General features: G+C 42.7%; 1 protein-coding gene across 4 annotated transcripts in view; it reads right to left on the reverse strand.

Moving 5' to 3' along the window:
* rcor3 (REST corepressor 3) overlaps positions 1-19389 on the reverse strand; it is a 74337-nt gene that overhangs the window by 15282 nt on the left and 39666 nt on the right. For 3 of the 4 annotated variants that reach the window (XM_068045093.1, XM_068045092.1, XM_068045090.1), the window contains one exon: positions 14692-14769. The exons of the other annotated variant lie outside the window; for it this stretch is intronic. In XM_068045093.1, the coding sequence (XP_067901194.1) occupies positions 14692-14769 (78 nt within the window). The remainder of the gene's footprint in view (positions 1-14691; positions 14770-19389) is intronic. 4 annotated transcript variants of the gene reach the window in all.

Genomic DNA, 19389 nt, shown 5'->3' on the forward strand with positions numbered 1-19389 from the left:
TGCATTCCAGATCCTAATCACTCGCTGCGTAAAAATGTTTTTCCTCATGTCACCATTGGTTTTCTTGCCAATCACCTTAAACCAGTGACCTCTGGTTCTCGACCCTCCCAGCAATGGGAACGGTTTCTCTCTATCTACTCGCCTCATGATTTGAACACCTCTATCAAATCTCCTCTTTAAGAACAACCCCAGATTCATCAAACTATCCAGATAACTGAAGTACTTCATCCCTGGAACCATTCTCAAATATTTTCTGCACCTTCTCTCAAGCCTTCACATCCTTCCTGAAGTGCGGCACCCTGGATTGGACACAATAGTTCAGTTGAGGCCAACCCAGAGTTCCATAAAGGTTCATCGTAACTTCCTTGCTTTTGTACTCTATGCCTCTACTTATAAAGCCCAGCACCCTTGCTGCCTTTTTAACCACTTTCTCAACCTGCCCTACCACCTTCAACAATTTTGCACACCTACCCCAGGATCTCTCTGTTCCTGCACCCAGTTTAGAATAGTGTACTTTATTTTTATATTGCTTCTACATGCTCTTCCTACCAAATAAGTACCACTTCAATGTTCCCTGCATTAATTTCCATCTGCCACGTGTCTGCCAATTTCACTAGCCTGTTTATGTCATCTTGAAGTATATCACTATTGCCCTTCTAGTTCACAATATTTCCAAGTTTTGTGTCATCTTCAAGTTTTGAAATTGTGCCCTGCGCACCCAAATCTAGATCATTAATATATATCAAGAAAAGCAGTGGTTCTAGCACCGACCCTTGGGGAACTCCACTGTATATCTTCCTTGAAAAACAACCACTCACTGTTACTCTCTGTTTCCTGTCAGTCAACCAACTTCATATCCATACTAAAATAAAAACAAGAAACGCTGGAAATACTCAGCAGGTCTGGCAGCATCTGTGGAGAGAGAAGCAGAGTTAACGTTTCAGGTCAGTGACTTTTCATCAGTTCTGAAGAAGGGTCACTGACCTGAAACATTAACTCTGCTTCTCTCTCCACAGATGCTGCCAGACCTGCTGAGTATTTCCAGCGTTTCTTGTTTTTATTTCAGATTTCTAGCATCTGCAGTATTTTGCTTTTATTCATATCCATACTGCCACTTTCCCTTTTATTCTGTGGGCTTCAATTTTACTGGCAAGTCTATTATGTTGTACTTTATCAAATGCCTTTTGGAGATCCATATACACAACATCAATCGCATTACCCTCACCAAACATCTCTGTTACGTCCATTTTTCTTTTTTTATACTTTTTAACCCTCCAGTATTTGGTTCCTGCTTTGGTGGAGTGGAAGGAGCTGTTTGGTGAGTACCGGTAAGCTATTGTACTTATAATAGTCTGTAAAGTTAAGGTATGGCAGATCAGCTCGGCCGAGTGGAACATACAGCCTGTGGCATGTGGGAAGTCATGGACGCACCATGTGTCCTAGACGAACACATCTGCAGGAAGTGTCACCGGCTGCAGAAGCTTGAGCTCCGGGTTTCAGAACTCGAGCGGCGGCTGGAGTCACTGTTGTGCATCTGCAAGGTGGAGGACTACGTGGATAGCACATTTAGGGAGGTGGTCACACCACAGGTTAGGGGCGTGCAGGCAAATAGGGAATGGGTGACCACCAGGCAGTCGAAGGGAACCAGGCAGGTAGCGGAGGAGTCCCATGATATGATCTCACTCGCTAATCGGTTTTCCATTTTGGATACTGGTGAGGGTGATGGTTCCTCAGAGGAGTGCAGTCAGAGCCAAGTTTGTAGCACCACAGGTGGCTCAGCTGCACAGGAGGGGAGAAAGAGGAGTGGAAGAACAGTAGTGATAGGGGATTCATTAGTTAGGGGAACAGACAGGCGTTTATGTGGCACCAAACGTGACTCCAGGATGGTGTGTTGGCTCCTTGGTGCCATGCTCAAGGATGTCACGGAGAGGCTGCAGGACATTCTTCTGGGGGAGGGTGAACAGCCAGAGATCGTGGTCCACATTGGTACCAATGACATAGGTAAGGAGGGGATGTGGTCCTAAAAACAGATTTTAGGAAGCTAGGAAGGAGATCAAAAAACAGGACCTCAAAAGCAGTAAGTGAGCAAAGGAATAGGAGAATTGAGTGATTGAACACGTGGCTGGAGAACTGGTGTAGGAGGGAGGGCATCAGATTTCAAAGACATTGGGACCAGTTCTGGGGCAGGTGGGACCTGTACAAGATGAACGGGTTGCATCTTAGCAGGACTGGGACGAATATCCTCTCAGGGAGATTTGCTAGTGCTGTTGGGGAGGGTTTAAACTAAATTGTCAGGGGGATGGGAACCTGAGAGGGAGCTCAGATTGGAGAGATGCAAAACTGGTAACTAGCCAGAGGTGTGGGAACCAGGAGCAAGTATTAGAAAGGAATACCAAGCAGTACAAAATATTGGGGGAAATGGATAGCATGAGAGTAGGGAATAGTATGTTATTAGGTGGGGTCAGAGTAAGGGAGAAAGTAATAAAGTCTCAATCAGGGTTAATGTGCATGTATGTGAATGCACGGAGTGTTGTTAATAGGACTGGTGAAGTAAAGGCGCAGATTGCCCTGTGGAAATATGATTTTGTGGCTATAACAGAGACCTGGCTCAAAGAAGGGCAGGACTGGGTGTTAAATATTCCTGGTTACAAGGTGTTCAGGAAAGATAGGAAAGGGAACAAAAGGGGAGGAGTGGCAGTATTGATTCAGGAGAGCATTGCAGTGCTGGAGAAAAAGGACATCCCAGAGAGGTCGAGGACAGAATTAATTTGGCTACAGCTGAGGAATAAAAAAGGTGCAGTTACATTGCTCGGTGTTGTCTATAGGCCACCAGCTAGTGGGAAGGATGTGAAGGAAGAAATTTGCAGGGAAATTACAGAGAGGTGCAAAAATTATAGGGTAGTTTTAATGGGGGACTTTAACCAAATACAGACTGGGATAACAGTACTGTAAAGGGAAGTGAAGGGCAAGAGTTCCTAGAGAGTGCTCAGGAAATTTTTCTGCAACAGTATGTTGCTAGTTCAACAAGAAAGGAGGCACTGCTAGACCTGGTTCTTGAGAATGAGGTGGGCCAAGTGGATCAAGTATCAGTAGGAGAGCATTTAGGAGATACTGATCATTGTATCATAAGGTTTAGGCTGACTATGGAAAAGGACGAAGAGCAATTCAGGGTGAGAATAATTAACTGGGCAAACGCCAACTTCAATGGGGCAAGAATGGAGCTGGGGCGAATAAACTGGAGTCAAAAGCTGGCAGGAAAACTAGTAGATGAACAATGGGCTACCTTCAAAGAAGAGATACTTCGGGCACAGTCAAGGTATGTTCCCTCGAAGGGGAAAAGTAGAGCAAACAAAGCCAGAGCTCCCCGAATGACAAAAGAAGTAGAGGTCTAGATAAAGAAGCAAAAGTGTGCTTATGATAGATGCCAGGTAGAAAATACTATTGAGAACCAGGCAGAATATAGAAGGTCCAGAGGTGAAGTGAAAAAGCAAATAAGAGAAGCAAAGAGAGAGCATGAGAGGAGACTGGCAGCTAGCATTAAAGGAAATCCCAGTTTTCTATAGGCATATAAATAGTAAAAGGGTGGTAAAAGGAGGAGTGGGGCCGATTAGAGACCAGAAAGGGGATTTACACATGGAGGCAGAGGTCAAAGCTGAGGTATTAAATGAATACTTTGCATCTGTCTTTATCAAGGAAGAAGATGCAATCCAGGCAATGTTGAAAGAGGAGGTAAGTCAGACACTAGGGTTTAAAATTGAAAAAGGCTGTCTGAACTTAAAGTGGATAAAACACCAGGGCTGGATGAGATGCATCCAAGGATACTGAGGGAAGTGAGGGTGGAAATCGCAGAGGCACTGGACTGGAGAATTGCAAATATTACACCGTTGTTCAAAAAAGGGTGTAAAAATAAGCCCAGCAACTACAGGCCAGTCAGTTTAACTTTGGTGGTGGGAAAACTTCTGGAAAAGATAATTCGGGACAAAATCAATAGTCACATGGACAAATGCCAGTTAATTAAGGAAAGCCAGAGTGGATTTTTTAAGGGAAAATCATGTTGAACTAACTTGCTGGAGTTTTTTGATGAGGTAACAGTGAGGGTTGATGAGGGCAATGCTGTTGATGTGGTGTACATGGACTTTCAAAAGGCATTTGATACAGTGCCACACAACAGACTCGTGTGCAAACTTTTGGTCATGGAATAAAAGGGACAGTAGCAACATGGATACGAAATTGGATGAGTGACAGGAAACAAAGAGTTGTGGTTAATGGATGCTTTTAGGGCTGGAGGAAGGTTTGTTGTGGAGTTTCCCACGGATCAGTGTTGGGACCCTTGCTGTTCCTGATATATATTAATGACCTAGACCTTGGTGTACAGGGCACAATTTCAAAGTTTGCAGATGATACGAAACTTGGAAGCATTGTGAACTGTGAGGATAGTGTAGAACTTCAAAAGGACATAGACAAGTTGATGGAATGGGCAGACAGGTGGTAGATGAAGTTCACTGCAGAGAAATGTGAGGGGTGATTCATTTTGGTAGGAAGAACATGCAGAGACAATATAAAATAAAGGGAAAAATTCTAAAGGGGGTGCAGGAGCAGAGGGACCTAGGTGTATATGTGCCTAAGTCATTGAAGGTGGCAGGACAGGTTGAAAGAGCAGTTAATAAAGCATACAGTATCCTAGGCTTTATCAATAGGGGCATACAGTACAAGAGCAAGGAAGTTATGTTGAACTTGTATAAGACATTTGTTCGTCCTCAGCTGGAGTGCTGCGTCTAATTCCGGGCGCCGCACTTGAGGAAAGATGTGAGGGCACTGGAGAGAGTACAGAAGAGATTCACAAGAATGGTTCCAGGGATGAAGAATTTCAGTTATGAAGATAGATTGGAGAAGTTAGAACTGTTTTCTTTGGAGAAGACTGAGAGGTGATTTGATAGAGGTATTCAAAATCACAAGGGGTCTGGACAGAGTAGGTAGAGAGACACTGTTCCTACTCATGAAAGGATTGAGAACGAGAGGGCACAGACTTAAAGTATTTGGTAAGAGAAACAAAAGTGGCATGAGGAAAAACTTTTTCACGCAGCGAGTGGTTAAGGTCTGAAATGAGCTGCATGAGAACGTGGTGGAGGAAGGTTCAATTGAAAAGGAAGAATGTGCAGGGTTATGGGGAGAAGGCAGGGGAATGGAACTGAGGGAGTTGCTCTTTCAGAGAGCCAGTGTGGTCATGATGGGCCGAATGGCCTCCTTCTGCACTGTGAAGGATTCTGTGATTCAATAAAGCTAGTTAAACACGATTTGCCTGTGCTGCCTTTCACTAATTAATCCACATTTGTCCAAGTGACTGTTAATTTTGTCCTGGATTATTGTCTCTTAAAACTTCCAAACCACCAAGGTTAAACGTAGTTGCTGGGTTTATCCTTACACCCTTTTTGAATAAGGGTGTAACACTGGCAATTTTCCAGTTCGCTGGCATCACCCGCTGTATCTAAGGAGGATTGGAAGGTTATAGCCAGTACCTCCACAATTTGCTCCCTTACTTCCCTCAGCATCCTCGGATGCACCCCATCCAATCCTGGAGACTTGTCAACTTTTAAGTACAGCCAACCTTTCTAATAACTCCTCTTCATCAATTTTTAGGCCATCCAGAACCTCAAATACCTTCTCTTTCAATATGAACTGGGCAGCATCTTCTTCCTTGGTAAAGAGATGCAAAGCACTCATTTAGTTCCTCAGCCATGCCATTCGCCTCCTTTTTTGGTCCCTAAACATGCACTTGCAAGCTTGTGTCTAGTGGTGTTCCCCATCAGCCATTAAGAACAGTTATATACCCCATACACTCAGATTATATTGTAACCAGTTCACAAAAGCCGACGGGAGCAGTGATGGGTGCAAAAAATGGCGGCTGCCCGCATGGGAGCCACGGTGCCATCATTACACGGCGGGCGGCCACTTAACATATTGATGGCGGCTGCAACCCCCGCGCCCCCAATCATGTGGCAGGGACGGCATTGGCGAAGCCATTCACGGCGTCACCTGATGCCAGAGCAGGTGCTGCCACCATTTTTTAAAGGCTGCCAGCTCTGCAAACAGTTCAAAATAATGCAGAGTTGACCCCGTTTCCCCACCCCCATATCCACAAAATATTGGAGTTGCCCCTTCCCTCTTATCCTTACACACAATGCAAAGTTGACCCCTCCACCACATCTATAATCAGAACGCAGAGTTGACCCCTTCCCCCACAGCTTTACTCAAAATCCAGAGTTGACCCTTCCCCCGCAGCCCCCCCACCCCACCATCTATACTCAGAATGCAGAGTTGACCCCTTCCACCCCGCCGATCCATACTCAGAATGCAGCGGAGGTCCCTTCCCCTCCTCGGTGGCACCGGCGTCTTCTGGACAGGAAAGCGAAAGCGTTGATGACATGGTAATTGCTGGACTCTGGGGTAGTCCCAGTTGATTGGAAAACAGCAGATGTGACGCCACTGTTTAAAAAGGGAGGTAGACAAAAGATGGGGAATTATAGACCGATTAGCTTAACCTCTGTAGTGGGGAAGATGCTTGAGTCTATTATCAAGGAAGAAATAGCAGGGCATCTCGATAGAAATTGTCCCGTTGGGCAGACGCAGCATGGGTTCATGAAGGGCAGGTTATGCTTGACAAATCTTTTGGAATTCCATGATGACATTACGAGCAAGGTGGACAATGGGGACCCAGTGGATGTGGTGTACCTAGATTTCCAAAAGGCCTTCGACAAGGTGCAGCACAAGAGGCTGCTGCATAAGATAAGGATGCATGGCGTCAGGGGTAAAGTATTAGCATGGATAGAGGATTGGTTGACTAACAGGAAGCAGAGAGTGGGGATAAATGAGTGCTATTCTGGTTGGCAATCAGTCACTAGTGGTGTGCCTCAGGGATCGGTGTTGGGAATGCAATTATTTACAATTTATATAGATGATTTGGAGTTGGGGACCACGTGTAGGGTGTCAAAGTTTGCAGATGACACTAAGATGAGTGGCAGAGCAAAGTGTGCAGATGACTGTGAAACCTTGCAGAGGAACATAGATACATTGAGTGAGTGAGCAAAGGTCTGGCAGATGGAATACAATGTTAATAAATGTGAAGTCATTCATTTCGGTAGGATTAACAGTAAAAAGGATTATTACTTGAATGGTAAAAAGTTGCAGCATGCTGCTATGCAGAGGGACCTAGGTGTCCTTGTGCATGTATCGCAGAAGGTTGGTCTGCAGGTACAGCAAGTAATTAGGAAGGCAAATGGAATTTTGTCCTTCATTGCTAAAGGGATTGAGTTAAAAGCAGAGAGGTTATGTTGCAGCTGTATAAGGTACTGGTGAGACCGCACCTGGAGTACTGTGTGCAGTTTTGGTCTCCTTACTTGAGAAAGGATATACTGGCACTGGAGAGGGTGCAGAGGAGGTTCACTAGGTTGATTCCGGAGTTGAGGAGGTTGGCTTATGAGGAGAAACTGAGTAGATTGGGATTATATTCATTGGAGTTCAGAAGAATGAGGGGGGTTCTTATAGAAACATATAAAATCATGAAGGGAATAGATAAGATACAATTAGAGAGGATGTTTCCACTGGCAGGTGAAGCTAGGACAAGAGGGCATAGCCTCAAGATTAGAGGGAGCAGATTTAGGACTGAATTAAGAAGGAACTTCTTCACCCAGAGGGTTGTTAATCTATGGAATTCCTTGCCCAGTGAAGTAGTTGACGCTTCTTCAGTAAACGTCTTTAAAGCTAAGGTAGATATCTTTTTGAACAATAAAGGAATTAAGGGATACGGTGGGAGCGCGGGTAAGTGGATCTGAGTCCACGAAAAGATCAGCCATGATCTTATTGAATGGCGGAGCAGGCTCGAGGGGCCGGATGGCCTACTCCTGCTCCTAGTTCTTATGATCTTATGATAATGTAGGCAGATAGGTATTTTAAATATTTAAACCAAGGTCCCGTGGCAGAGTGGCTGCTGCCATAGAGCTTCCCGGCCATCCCGGTGTTGGGTTCCATGGAGGCCACTGCCACTCCGATTCTCTGCACCCGCATCCCCTACCCACGAAACCTGGGCTGAGAACAAAACCCAGCCGGTCTATCCAGCTAAGATCACCATTTTGCAATCAGAACCAGGAATTCTGTCTCATCTCCTCTTCTTGCCAAGTCCAGGACCACTAAAACCAATTATTGAATCTCTACTCAGATCAGTTATCTCAGTACAGCCTAGGGTTTTAAACACAGAAGCTTGTAGAGTACCACAAGAGGGAATTGTACTTATCAATTTGCTCAAAAGCTGACTTGCTGTGAAAAGGATAAATCTCTTAATATCCTTGTACAAAGTTGTGTTAACTAATACAATTCAAGCTACAATAAATTCTTGCACCTTCCACTCTGGTTAAGTCATAGCAATTAAGATAAAACAATAAATTAACACACGCTCTTTGGTGTACCAACTATACCTTCACAGCCAATTTCAAATCCCATAAGTATAACTTTAGTTGCTTTAGAAAAATAGCATTTGACTTGAATGTCAGGGTTAACAGTTTTGATATAATGGAGATGATTTCTGTGTTTGTTTCTTGCTGCATAAGCAATTCAAAAAGACTTGCATTTATGCACAGGGTGTAATGGACCAGAAATGGGGATGAATGTTGGGTCTCCACTCATTTGTAGTTGATGTACATTTCCAGTAGGCATTAGTGGATACAGGAAACACCTGCCAGAAACAGGTATTCATTAAAATATTCAATGACATGGAGAAATATCATTAACACCTCAGTGGTACTACATATAGGCAAGCATCCAAAGGCAACGAAAGCCAAAATAGCTTGCATATCCAAACCCAAGGTGCCACCTTCCAAATCTACAAGCATTGACACATCTATTGAGAATGTCTTCACAGGCTCAGGGACAGAGATGTACAGCGGTGTCATTTGCTGTCAAGAATGTGCAATGGACATGCTGCATCTGTCTAGCATATCCAGTGACAGTAACAGTCAGTAATGGCCTCCAGTTTGCCTCTTACTCCTTCCAGGGTTGCTGCAATGCTGACCTATGGGAAAAATGACAAAATAGGGCCATTCTCCACACAACCACCTCATGCAGCACCATCTCTAGTCTTGCAGCCATAAAACAAGAGTTTAGATGTTGGACTGCTCTATTATCTGCTTGCCAACTAATGCCTGCATACTGGGTTTCCTGTCCCTTCGTTTTTGCCCACCATTTCTTAGCACTTTTCCCCCTTAATTTTAGCAAAAGCTTCGAACAGGGTGGAATCCTTCTTGAGCCTTTCTAGGAGCAAATGATTTCTGTCTTCTTATTCTGGCACTTTTTAATTGTCCGCATCTCTTCAAATTTCATCTGCACACAGTCTTCTGGTCCTACTACTATACTACCTCCTTCAAGTCATCAATCTGCATTTGGAGCTGTTAAGTCTTACACAGGCTAAAAGGGAAAAACAATAATTCCTGAGAGATAGATGGTATTTATCCCAGAGTGCAAAAGGTGACTGCTCAACTATTCCAATGCTCTCCAGGCCGTCCACCCTGCACCCTCTGTAAATTTGAGTTCATCCAAAATGCCCATATCTCAACTCACACCATGCCATTCATCCATCATCCTTGTGCTTGATGACCAGCAATGCCTTGATTTTAAAACTCACCCTGGTTTTCAAATTTCTCCTCATTCCCCATTTCTAAACTCTTACATGTGTCCTATATCTCAGTGCTCCTCCAGTTTTTGCCTCTGGCGCAGCCCTAAGTTTTTTTTTGCTCCACCACTGGCGGCCATGCCTTCAGTTGCCTAGGGCCCAAGCTCTGGAATTCCCTCCCTGGACTCTCCACTTCTCTATCCTCCCTTAAGATGTTCCTTAAATCCTGGCTCTTTGACCAAGTTTTTGGTAACCTGTTCGATATCTCCTTCTGTGGCTCGGCGTCAAATTTTATATTTGATAATCATTCCCGTGAAGTGTCTTGGGATGTCTTACTACGTTAAAGGTGCTTTCTAAATTCAAGTTGTTGCTGTTGTAGGGAGGAGATTTCTGAGGTATTGGTAATCACTGTGAAGGAGTCACTAGACACTGGTGAGATGCCAGTAGATTAGGAACAGGTCAACATAGTTCCCATATTCAAAAGGGGCAGCAAATTAGTCTCAGGCAACCACAGCCACATTAGTCTTACTTCAATTCTGTAAAATAATGGAATGGATTATGCCCCCAAACTTGATCATCTGTACAATAATAACTTTATTAACAGCAGTCAACATGGATTCAGAAGGGGAAGACACTACTTGACCAGTGTCCGTGACATCTTTGAGGAAGTAACATTCCTAATAGACTCTGGGAATCCCTAAAATGGGATATATCTAGATGGCATTTGACAAAATTAAGTTAATCGTCAACCTCAAAGCAAACTCAGGGTAAACATTGTGTGTGGATAAGAAATTAACTTTAGGGTAGAAATTATTAAGTACTTGTTAGATGAATTGGGACGGTGTGGGTGAGCACTGAGTGGGATGCCCCAAGGATCAGTGCTGGGACTAATATGATTTCTAATTTACATCAATAACTTGGACTCAAAAACTCAATGGATCGGTGCTGGGACCCTTGCTGTTTGTAGTGCACATTAATGATTTAGACGTGAATATAGGAGGTATGATCAGTAAGTTCACAGATGACATGAAAATTGGTGGTGTCATAAATAGTGAGGAGGAAAGCCTTAGATTACAGGACGATATAGATGGGCTGGTAAAATGGGTGGAGCAGTGGCAAATGGAATTTAATCCTGAGAAGTGTGAGGTGATGCATTTTGGGAGGACTAGCAAGGCAAGGGAATAGGCAATGGATGGTAGGACACTAGGAAGTACAGAAGGTCAGAGGGACCTTGGTGTACTTGTTCATAGATCACTGAAGGCAGCAGCACAGGTAGCTAAGGTGGTTAGAAAGGCATATGGGATACTTGCCTTTATCAGCTGAGGCATAGAATATAAGAGCAGGGAGGTTATGATGGAGCTGTATAAAATGCTAGTTAGGCCACAGCTGGATACTGGAGAACTGTACAGTTCTGGTCACCACACTATAGAAAGGATGTTATTGCACTGGAGAGGGTGCAGAAGAGATTCACCAGGATGTTGCCTGGGCTGGAGCGTTTCAGCTATGAAGAGAGACTGAAAAGGCTTAGAGCAGAGAAGGCTGAGGGGGGACCTGATTGAGGTATAGAAAATTCTGAGAGGCATTGATAGATTGGAAGAAACCTTTTCCCTTTGGGGGGGGGGGGGGTGGTCAATAACCAGGGGGCATAGATTTAAGGTAAGGGGCAGGAAGTTTAGAGGGGATTTGAGGAAAAATGTTTTCACCCAGAGGGTGGTTGGAATCTGGAACGCACTGCCTGACGAGGTGGTAGAGGCAGAAACCATCACAACATTTAAGAAGTATTTAGATGAGCACTTGAAACGCTATAGCATACAAGGCTACGGGCCAAGTGCTGGAAAATGGGATTAGAATAGGTGGGTGCTTGATGGCTGGCACAGACACGATGGGCCGAAGGGCCTGTTTCTGCGCTGTATGACTATATGACTCTAAATTTGTACATGATACCAAGTTGACAAGGTTAATGGAATCTTATGAAGCAGTTCAAAAATTGTACAATTAGCTTGATAAAATATGTATGTGAACAAAACAATGGCAGATGATGCTAAAACAGGGACAAACGTAAAGTACTACACATTGACAAGACATTGGGCAACACATGTCCTCCATGAATGGTATTGAAATTGAAAAAGACCTAGGAATCTTAATAGACTTGGCACTCAAAATGTCTTATGAATAGCAATCAGCAAGTTAATAGTATAGCCAAAACAGTAGAATATAAATTACTAGTGGTGTACCGCAAGGATCTGTTTTGGGGCCACTGCTGTTTGTCATTTTTATAAATGACCTGGAAGAGGGTGTAGAAGGGTGGGTTAGTAAATTTGCGGATGACACTAAGGTCGGTGGAGTTGTGGGTAGTGCCGAAGGATGTTGTAGGGTACAGAGGGACATAGATAGGCTGCAGAGCTGGGCTGAGAGATGGCAAATGGAGTTTAATGTGGAAAAGTGCGAGATGATTCACTTTGGAAGGAGTAACAGGAATGCAGAGTACTGGGCTAATGGGAAGATTCTTGGTAGTGTAGATGAACAGAGAGATCTTGGTGTCCAGGTGCATAAATCCCTGAAGGTTGCTACCCAGGTTAATAGGGCTGTTAAGAAGGCATATGGTGTGTTAGCTTTTATTAGTAGGGGGATCGAGTTTCGGAGCCACGAGGTCATGCTGCAGCTGTACAAAACTCTGGTGAGACCGCACCTGGAGTATTGCGTGCAGTTCTGGTCACCGCATTATAGGAAGGATGTGGAAGCTATGGAAAGGGTGCAGAGGAGATTTACTAGGATGTTGCCTGGTATGGAGGGAAGGTCTTACGAGGAAAGGCTGAGGGACTTGAGGTTGTTTTCGTTGGAGAGGAGGAGGAGGAGAGGTGACTTAATAGAGACATATAAGATAATCATAGGGTGGATAGTGAGAGTCTTTTTCCTCGGATGGTGATGGCAAACACGAGGGGACATAGCTTTAAGTTGAGGGGTGATAGATATAGGACAGATGTCAGAGGTAGTTTCTTTACTCAGAGAGTAGTAGGGGCGTGGAACGCCCTGCCTGCAACAGTAGTAGACTCGCCAACTTTAAGGGCATTTAAGTGGTCATTGGATAGACATATGGATGAAAATGGAATAGTGTAGATCAGATGGTTTCACAGGTCGGCGCAACATCGAGGGCCGAAGGGCCTGTACTGCGCTGTAATGTTCTAATTCTAATTCTAAAGAAAAAAGAGGCATCATGATGTAAATATACAGTACTCTGGTCAGACTAAACCTTGAGTATTGTGCCTCCTTCTGGTCAATGAGATGTAAGGGAGACAGTCAACCACTAGAGCTGCATAGAGAAGAGCCTTAAGGCTGATCCCCATCCTTAGAGGTTTGTTACTAGACTGAGGAAACTTGGGCTTTTTAGCCCTGACAGGATATGTCTGAGAGGTGCTCTTGTAGCAATATATAAGATTATAAACAGTATGGATAAAGGTAGATTTGGAAAATTAATTTAAATTAACTCGAGGAATCGCAGGTTTAAACCACTGTAATACAAATTTAGAACTAATACCTTTAAGTACTTCTTCACACAAAGAGTGATCAATACCCAGAATGGATTTCTAGATACAGTAATCAATGCAAAAATGTTGGGATTATAAGGAATAACTGGATGCTGCAATGAGGGGATTTGAGTCTTTATGGATAGATGCTGTGAGATGGGATTAATGGCTGCCTGCCCTTTAATTATCATGATCCTATGAATAATTTTTCAAATGGCCCAACCCTACAAAATTGAACACTATTGACATTACCAATTAGGCAAAATTTGCATCAAATCTCAGCCATTTAGATTTGACTTACACCAGCACAAAAGTGTAAATCCTTACATTTTCTTATAGACTTTTAACTCTTCCCCTGGCCATCTCTCAATTTGCAGATTCTGTGGACGAGTATTTTGCTGAAAAAAATTCAACAGCTTCAACTTAATCTGCTATACTCTGAACACTCCCCATAAAAAATTATGTTGCATAATTCTACTTAACAGTATTTGGTATTCATGACCCTAGTTATTTGCAAAATGATGAAATCATATCATTGATTATGTGATAATCTTCTTATTGACTTGTTTAGTCAAACATTTTCATCTTAAGTCAGGAAACGTAGAGGTACATTAAAGGTGCACTGCTACCAATGCTTCACAACAATGACCAAAGTTAAGAGCATGTTTGCTCTTTCAACTTATTGTATCTGTTTCTGCCAAAATGTTTATTTTACATGCTCCCTATAAAAAGTTATTCTAAACTTCTGTAAAATTGCCAAATACCTTTTTCAAAGTTAAAAATATTCCCCTCTGTAGTCTCAGGCTCATTTGAGACCAACATTTGTACCAAAAAAATCGTCCACTTCATGCTTGTTAAACTCCAAGATAAAAATTCCAACATTCAAATGATATCCACGCAGAGTTTGTCAATTAGTAGCTGTGTGTAAATAGAAGATGCCCCCATACTGAAAGAACCCATACTCAATTTATAGTTTAAAGTTTATGAGATTTAACTAGCTAATAGGCTGTTTATTAATCCCATCTGCAAAGGACAAAACTATTTATTTCCTGTCTAATTTTTGAAACATTTGTTCTGGTTTCCCCAGGTCTAAACTGCACACACTTAATTCCCTGAAATGATAACAGGAGATTTGAATGGAGGGTTGTTTTACAAATTTGTATTGCTGCAAATGCAGACATACCTCAGATGTGAACACAGATGTAAATTGCACCAACACATGTACAAAAGTGTTTTTTTTTAAATCTTGCAAAAAGGTCAGTGAATAGTGGGAACACCACAGTATTCACAGTGGATGCATTCATGTACTTATTTATGCCAAGTGAAGGAGTAATTTCTTGATGCAGAATTCCATTTTGCCACAGATCTCCAGATCTGTCTAGTTTTACAGGTAGTCAATGAACAGAGGAATATTTTCATGTAATGTATAAAACTACAGACCTAAAACTGCATACATAACAAGACAGAGAATTACATTGGTTGTGAAATTATAAGCACCATGTTATTTACCTCAGATGGTCTGAATTCTTCTATGCCTCCTTCTAATTTCAGCTTCAGTGCACTGTTAACTTGCTTGGCATTTTGTACCTGGGAAACCATTTCAAAATTAGACTTTTACCTATCTATTATAATCAATTTTGAAATTAACATTGCTCCTTTAGGCAGCATAATTTTTCTCTATAGATTAGTAAAATTAATTTAAGCAATTTATAAAATGCAGCTACAACCAAATTTTAATTTTTCAAAGCTGAGACATCGGATCAAAAATAGCTGTGGGAAGGGGAGAAATAGAAGCTTTCGCTTCTGAGGAAATCCATACTAAGAACTGACATGGGAGTGGGGTGACAAGTTTTGGTTTCATTTATGCTCAGAGATATGCCTTTTTGCAAATCGCAAGCAAATTTATTCATATAAGGATGGCAACATGAATTAAAACCAAGACATCAAGTCTCTCCCAAAATTGCTCATTAAATCACCACCAAGGGGCAGCATTTTCACCCAATATGGGGTTGGGAATGGAGGTGGGTGGGTGTGTAATTTTGCACCACTTGCTTGTGGGCCAGTTTAATGGCACCAGTCCACCCTGAGTCATTTTGGGGAAGGCAGGATCAGGGCTGAATGGCTAGCCACCCACAAGCAGTGGGTAACCGACTGAGATCATTTAAAGGCCAACTAAGGCCATGGATCAGAGGCCGACTGGAATTTTCCGGCCAGCCTCCGGGGTCAGGAGCACAGCAGCTGCCTGGAGGTGGCCTCCCGGCGGCAGATCGGGCAACCAGCGCTTCAGGCTGACTCTGAGGCCCCCAACACCCCAGCCACAGTCCGCCCTGTGGATGGGTTTCCCCTTCACAATGATGGCCTGGCAGCTGTGGCCAATTTTTTTTAAAGTTGCGAAGAGGGCGCCTCAAGAAGAAGATGCCGTCTCTCTCCCTTACCTGCAATGGCAGGCTCCAGCTCTTTCAGTGCTGGAGGTCTTCCTATTGGCCCTCCAGGTTCGGGAGCCCACCCGCTATCCTTAATTGGATGGCGAGCACACTCTCTGGTCAGTAATTGGCCAATCAAGGCAAAAACACTTTTGGATGACTGCTCCTGACAGTGTGGGGTCAGGTCCTGCATTTAACCCCACATCGGGGTCCTGACCCAAAACGTAAAACCCTGCCCATCGAGTCAACAGAAGTAGGAATCACATAAACCTGGATATCTAGCCAAATTAAGCTATAATGGGCCTAGTGGCTTACTATGATAGCATATCCAAAAAATATCTTTACAATGGCTCTTTCAATTTGCAAAATTTTGTTTTTTGGCACAGACATGATGGGCCAAGTGGCCTCTTTCTGTGCCTTAAACTTTCTTGGATATAAAAAAAATTTAGAATCCTATCAACAAAATTCCAAAAATATACCACGTATCCTCAATCCTCTGATTAAATTGTTGCTGCTTTCATGCTTCCCCCATCCCTCTACTGCTGTGAGAATAAAAACATAACTAATAACTAAGTAGATGGCTGACACTTTCCACTGTGTGCTCACCAACCTGTGATTTCACCATATTCATTTTCATGGAGATGAAAACTGAAGGCTGGCAAACATACTAATTGAAAACTTTGACTGTACACAATACTAACCTTAGGTATGCAGTTAACTGAAATTGCCACTAACGTGGGAATCTTAGTTTAGTGGTGTGCTGGCAATAGAAATCCTTTGGCAGGGTAGAAAACCAGTCAGGTCCATATCTGAGGATTGGAGGACCAGAAGCTCCCTGCCAGTTTACCTTCCCCCTCTTCTCACCTCAGAATAAGGCACAGCATGGTCAAGAGCTATGAAAAATACAATTGTCTGTTGGAGAGGAGTTCAAATGGCAGTACAGACTGCATCCTCTAAACATAATCTAAACCTCATTCCTCGAAACCACTGGGTTATCTTTAAGAGAATCTTGATCATTAGCACTCCCTTTAAAAATTAAGACTGTTGCAAAGAATGGAGTTGAAGAACAGAGAAACTTAAGAGGTACAGATATGCAGATCTTTAAAGTGGGGGTGGCGGGAGAGTCATAAAAAGGTCAAGGTTCTGTATTTTATTATTAGATCACTGAATACAAAAAGAGACAAGAATCTGGATTATTCTGTTTAGTTTTAAAGCATGCTATTATAGCAATTGTATTGAAGCCATGGAAAGAGGTGCAATGTTGACTTATGAGGATATGAGGGATCAGAGAATTATAGTTATGATGAGACACTTGAAAAGCAACAACCCTGAAACTACACTATTTGATATGCATGAATGCTTAATGTGCTCTTCTGAAATTGTTCTACTAGTTTAGTGCAAGAATTAACTCATCTAAAATAAAGGAGTTAATGCATCAGCAAAAATCAATAGTAGAAATAGGAATTTCAGACAAAAGCATTGGTGTCCATCCGGTATTATCCCATGTCATTTCAGAGCTCATGACTATAATCACTAGAGCAGAGGAGGTGGGAGGGAATCAAATAGAAGTGTTCAAGGTTTCTGAATCTATACTATCTCCATCACAAAGACCTCCAAAGCATTGTCTGCCTCTGCCCCACCTCAGTCTATCTGCCATTAAAACTCTTACGTATATTTGTTGCCTCCAGACTCGATTACTTCAATCCTCTCCGTGCTGACACCGCCCACCCCCCCCACCCTCTGCACCTCAGCTCAAAACCATTTTGTTGTATCCTATTCCACATCAAGTTCCTCTCATCCATTAGGCCCCTGCCCTTGCCAACCTACCCTGCTGTCAGTCCCCTAATACCACAATGTTCAAATTATTGTAGTATTCTTGAAAATGTCCCATGGTCTCCGCTCTCTCTGTAACCTCATCCAGCCCTACAATATCACCACCATTTCCCACCCTTCCCCACCCTGAAACTTGGTTTCTTTGACAGCAAGCACTTGTACATGTCCCCTTTCCCTTTAATCTGGTTGCTGTACTTTCAGCTGTCTCACTCTAGAACTCTTGCTTCTCTGTCATCCTTTCCGCTTCTTAAAATCTACTTCTTTGACCAAGTCTTGGTCACCCTAATTTCTCGTATTTGTTTCAGCATCCATTTTCCTCATGTCATTGGGACGTTTTTATGTTAAAGGTGCTATATAAATGCAAGTTGGTGTAAAACCGTGCAACTTACCAGCACAGACCACTGGTAAGTTACCTGTTGTTTATCCAGAGGGCATTGACTTGCAGAGTTACCTGGAGGCAAGTGGGAAGAATCACAGCTTCCAGTGATAAACAGAACCTGGAAAGGTAGGCCTATGAGCCAGACTGGCTTGTCAATCATCAACATGTGCCTGGGGAACTGCAGATCTGCATGTTTAAGGTTACTGAGTGTGCCACAGTAGTTTGACATTCTGAATTTCTATCGTTGAGCATACCATCTTGAAGCTACTTCAACTTGAAGGAAAACTTGCTTAATTTCCTCCCCACTTTTGGATAGCTTGAAGAGGAAGAGGAAAATAGCTCCAAGTGGAGCTAGTAATGTCACAGGTATGATGAACCCAAGGACTTCATTCTGCAGTAAAATATGTACAATAAAGAACTAAAGCACCGATTTTAACCTTGCCTGCCTGGCAAAAACCAGCCAGGCATATTGAACAAAATGAACAATGCAAGTTATATATAACCAATCCTGCTGCCTTCCCATGGATTGCAATCGTAACCTGCTCGTCTGAGCACACAAGGAGCAGTCCTGCCAGATGGCTGCCAGATCTTTCTTTAAGTATGCAAATCAGGCTATGATGACATTATTGGGGGTCTCAACTGTCTGCATGGGAAGCCACTATGGTGTTCCCACCAGGACAACCTGACAGGAGGAGGAGCCGGGGTCAGAAACACAAATGGATTTTTCTTGTGGGGCCAAGTGGATTTTTCTTGTGGGGCCAGGTGGAGCAAGACTGAAGAAATAAAGGATAAACATTTTAACCAGAATGTCTGAAGTAAAAATTTAATATTTTCTTAAATTTAATCAAACTTTGCAAGTCCAACATCAGAGCCAACTTGACAGACTGTATCACTCCTTTCAGCTTCATTGCTTCCATAATGTAATGCATACATCAAGATATTGCAGAGAATGGAATAAAGCTATGACGTACAGATGGTCATTTTAGTTTAATCACATCAACCCAAGTAAAATCAAAGTCCTAATTTAGGCTAAAGAATGCACCTTGCAATTATTACATCCTTTCATTATGTATAAGAAACTATAAGCAGTCAATGAAAGCAGGGCTCCTTACACTATAGGGCTGCAACAACTGAGTTTAAATAGCCTGCTCCTCATACATCACATGAAAGGCGATTGTTTGACTGAAGTTATATATAACCTCCAACCAAATTTAATCAAAAATGGATATAGATCAGTTCCATAAACTTCACTCCAAAACTTTGATTCAAAAATGCCTTTTAAATTGTTTTGATATCACTCCTACAATACTGAAAGTTGCAAATATATGCAGTATAAAGTTGCCACTTCCTCCAGTCTATCTCCTTTTGTAAAATGTAACCTATCAAAATTAAATCAAGTTCTTCTGTGATTTTCCTTGCATCCTCAATCTCTCAGGTGTCAGTCTTCGCTCAGTGATAGCCCTTTGCATGGATATATTTGTAAAATACTATACCATTTGACTTTCTTTGAAATTGTTCCTATCACTCCTTCTTAACTTTCCTTATCCCATTCTTAATTTCTTTTTTTTTAGT

This window comes from Heterodontus francisci, chromosome 13 (assembly GCF_036365525.1).
Source record: "Heterodontus francisci isolate sHetFra1 chromosome 13, sHetFra1.hap1, whole genome shotgun sequence".
Taxonomy (NCBI): domain Eukaryota; kingdom Metazoa; phylum Chordata; class Chondrichthyes; order Heterodontiformes; family Heterodontidae; genus Heterodontus; species Heterodontus francisci.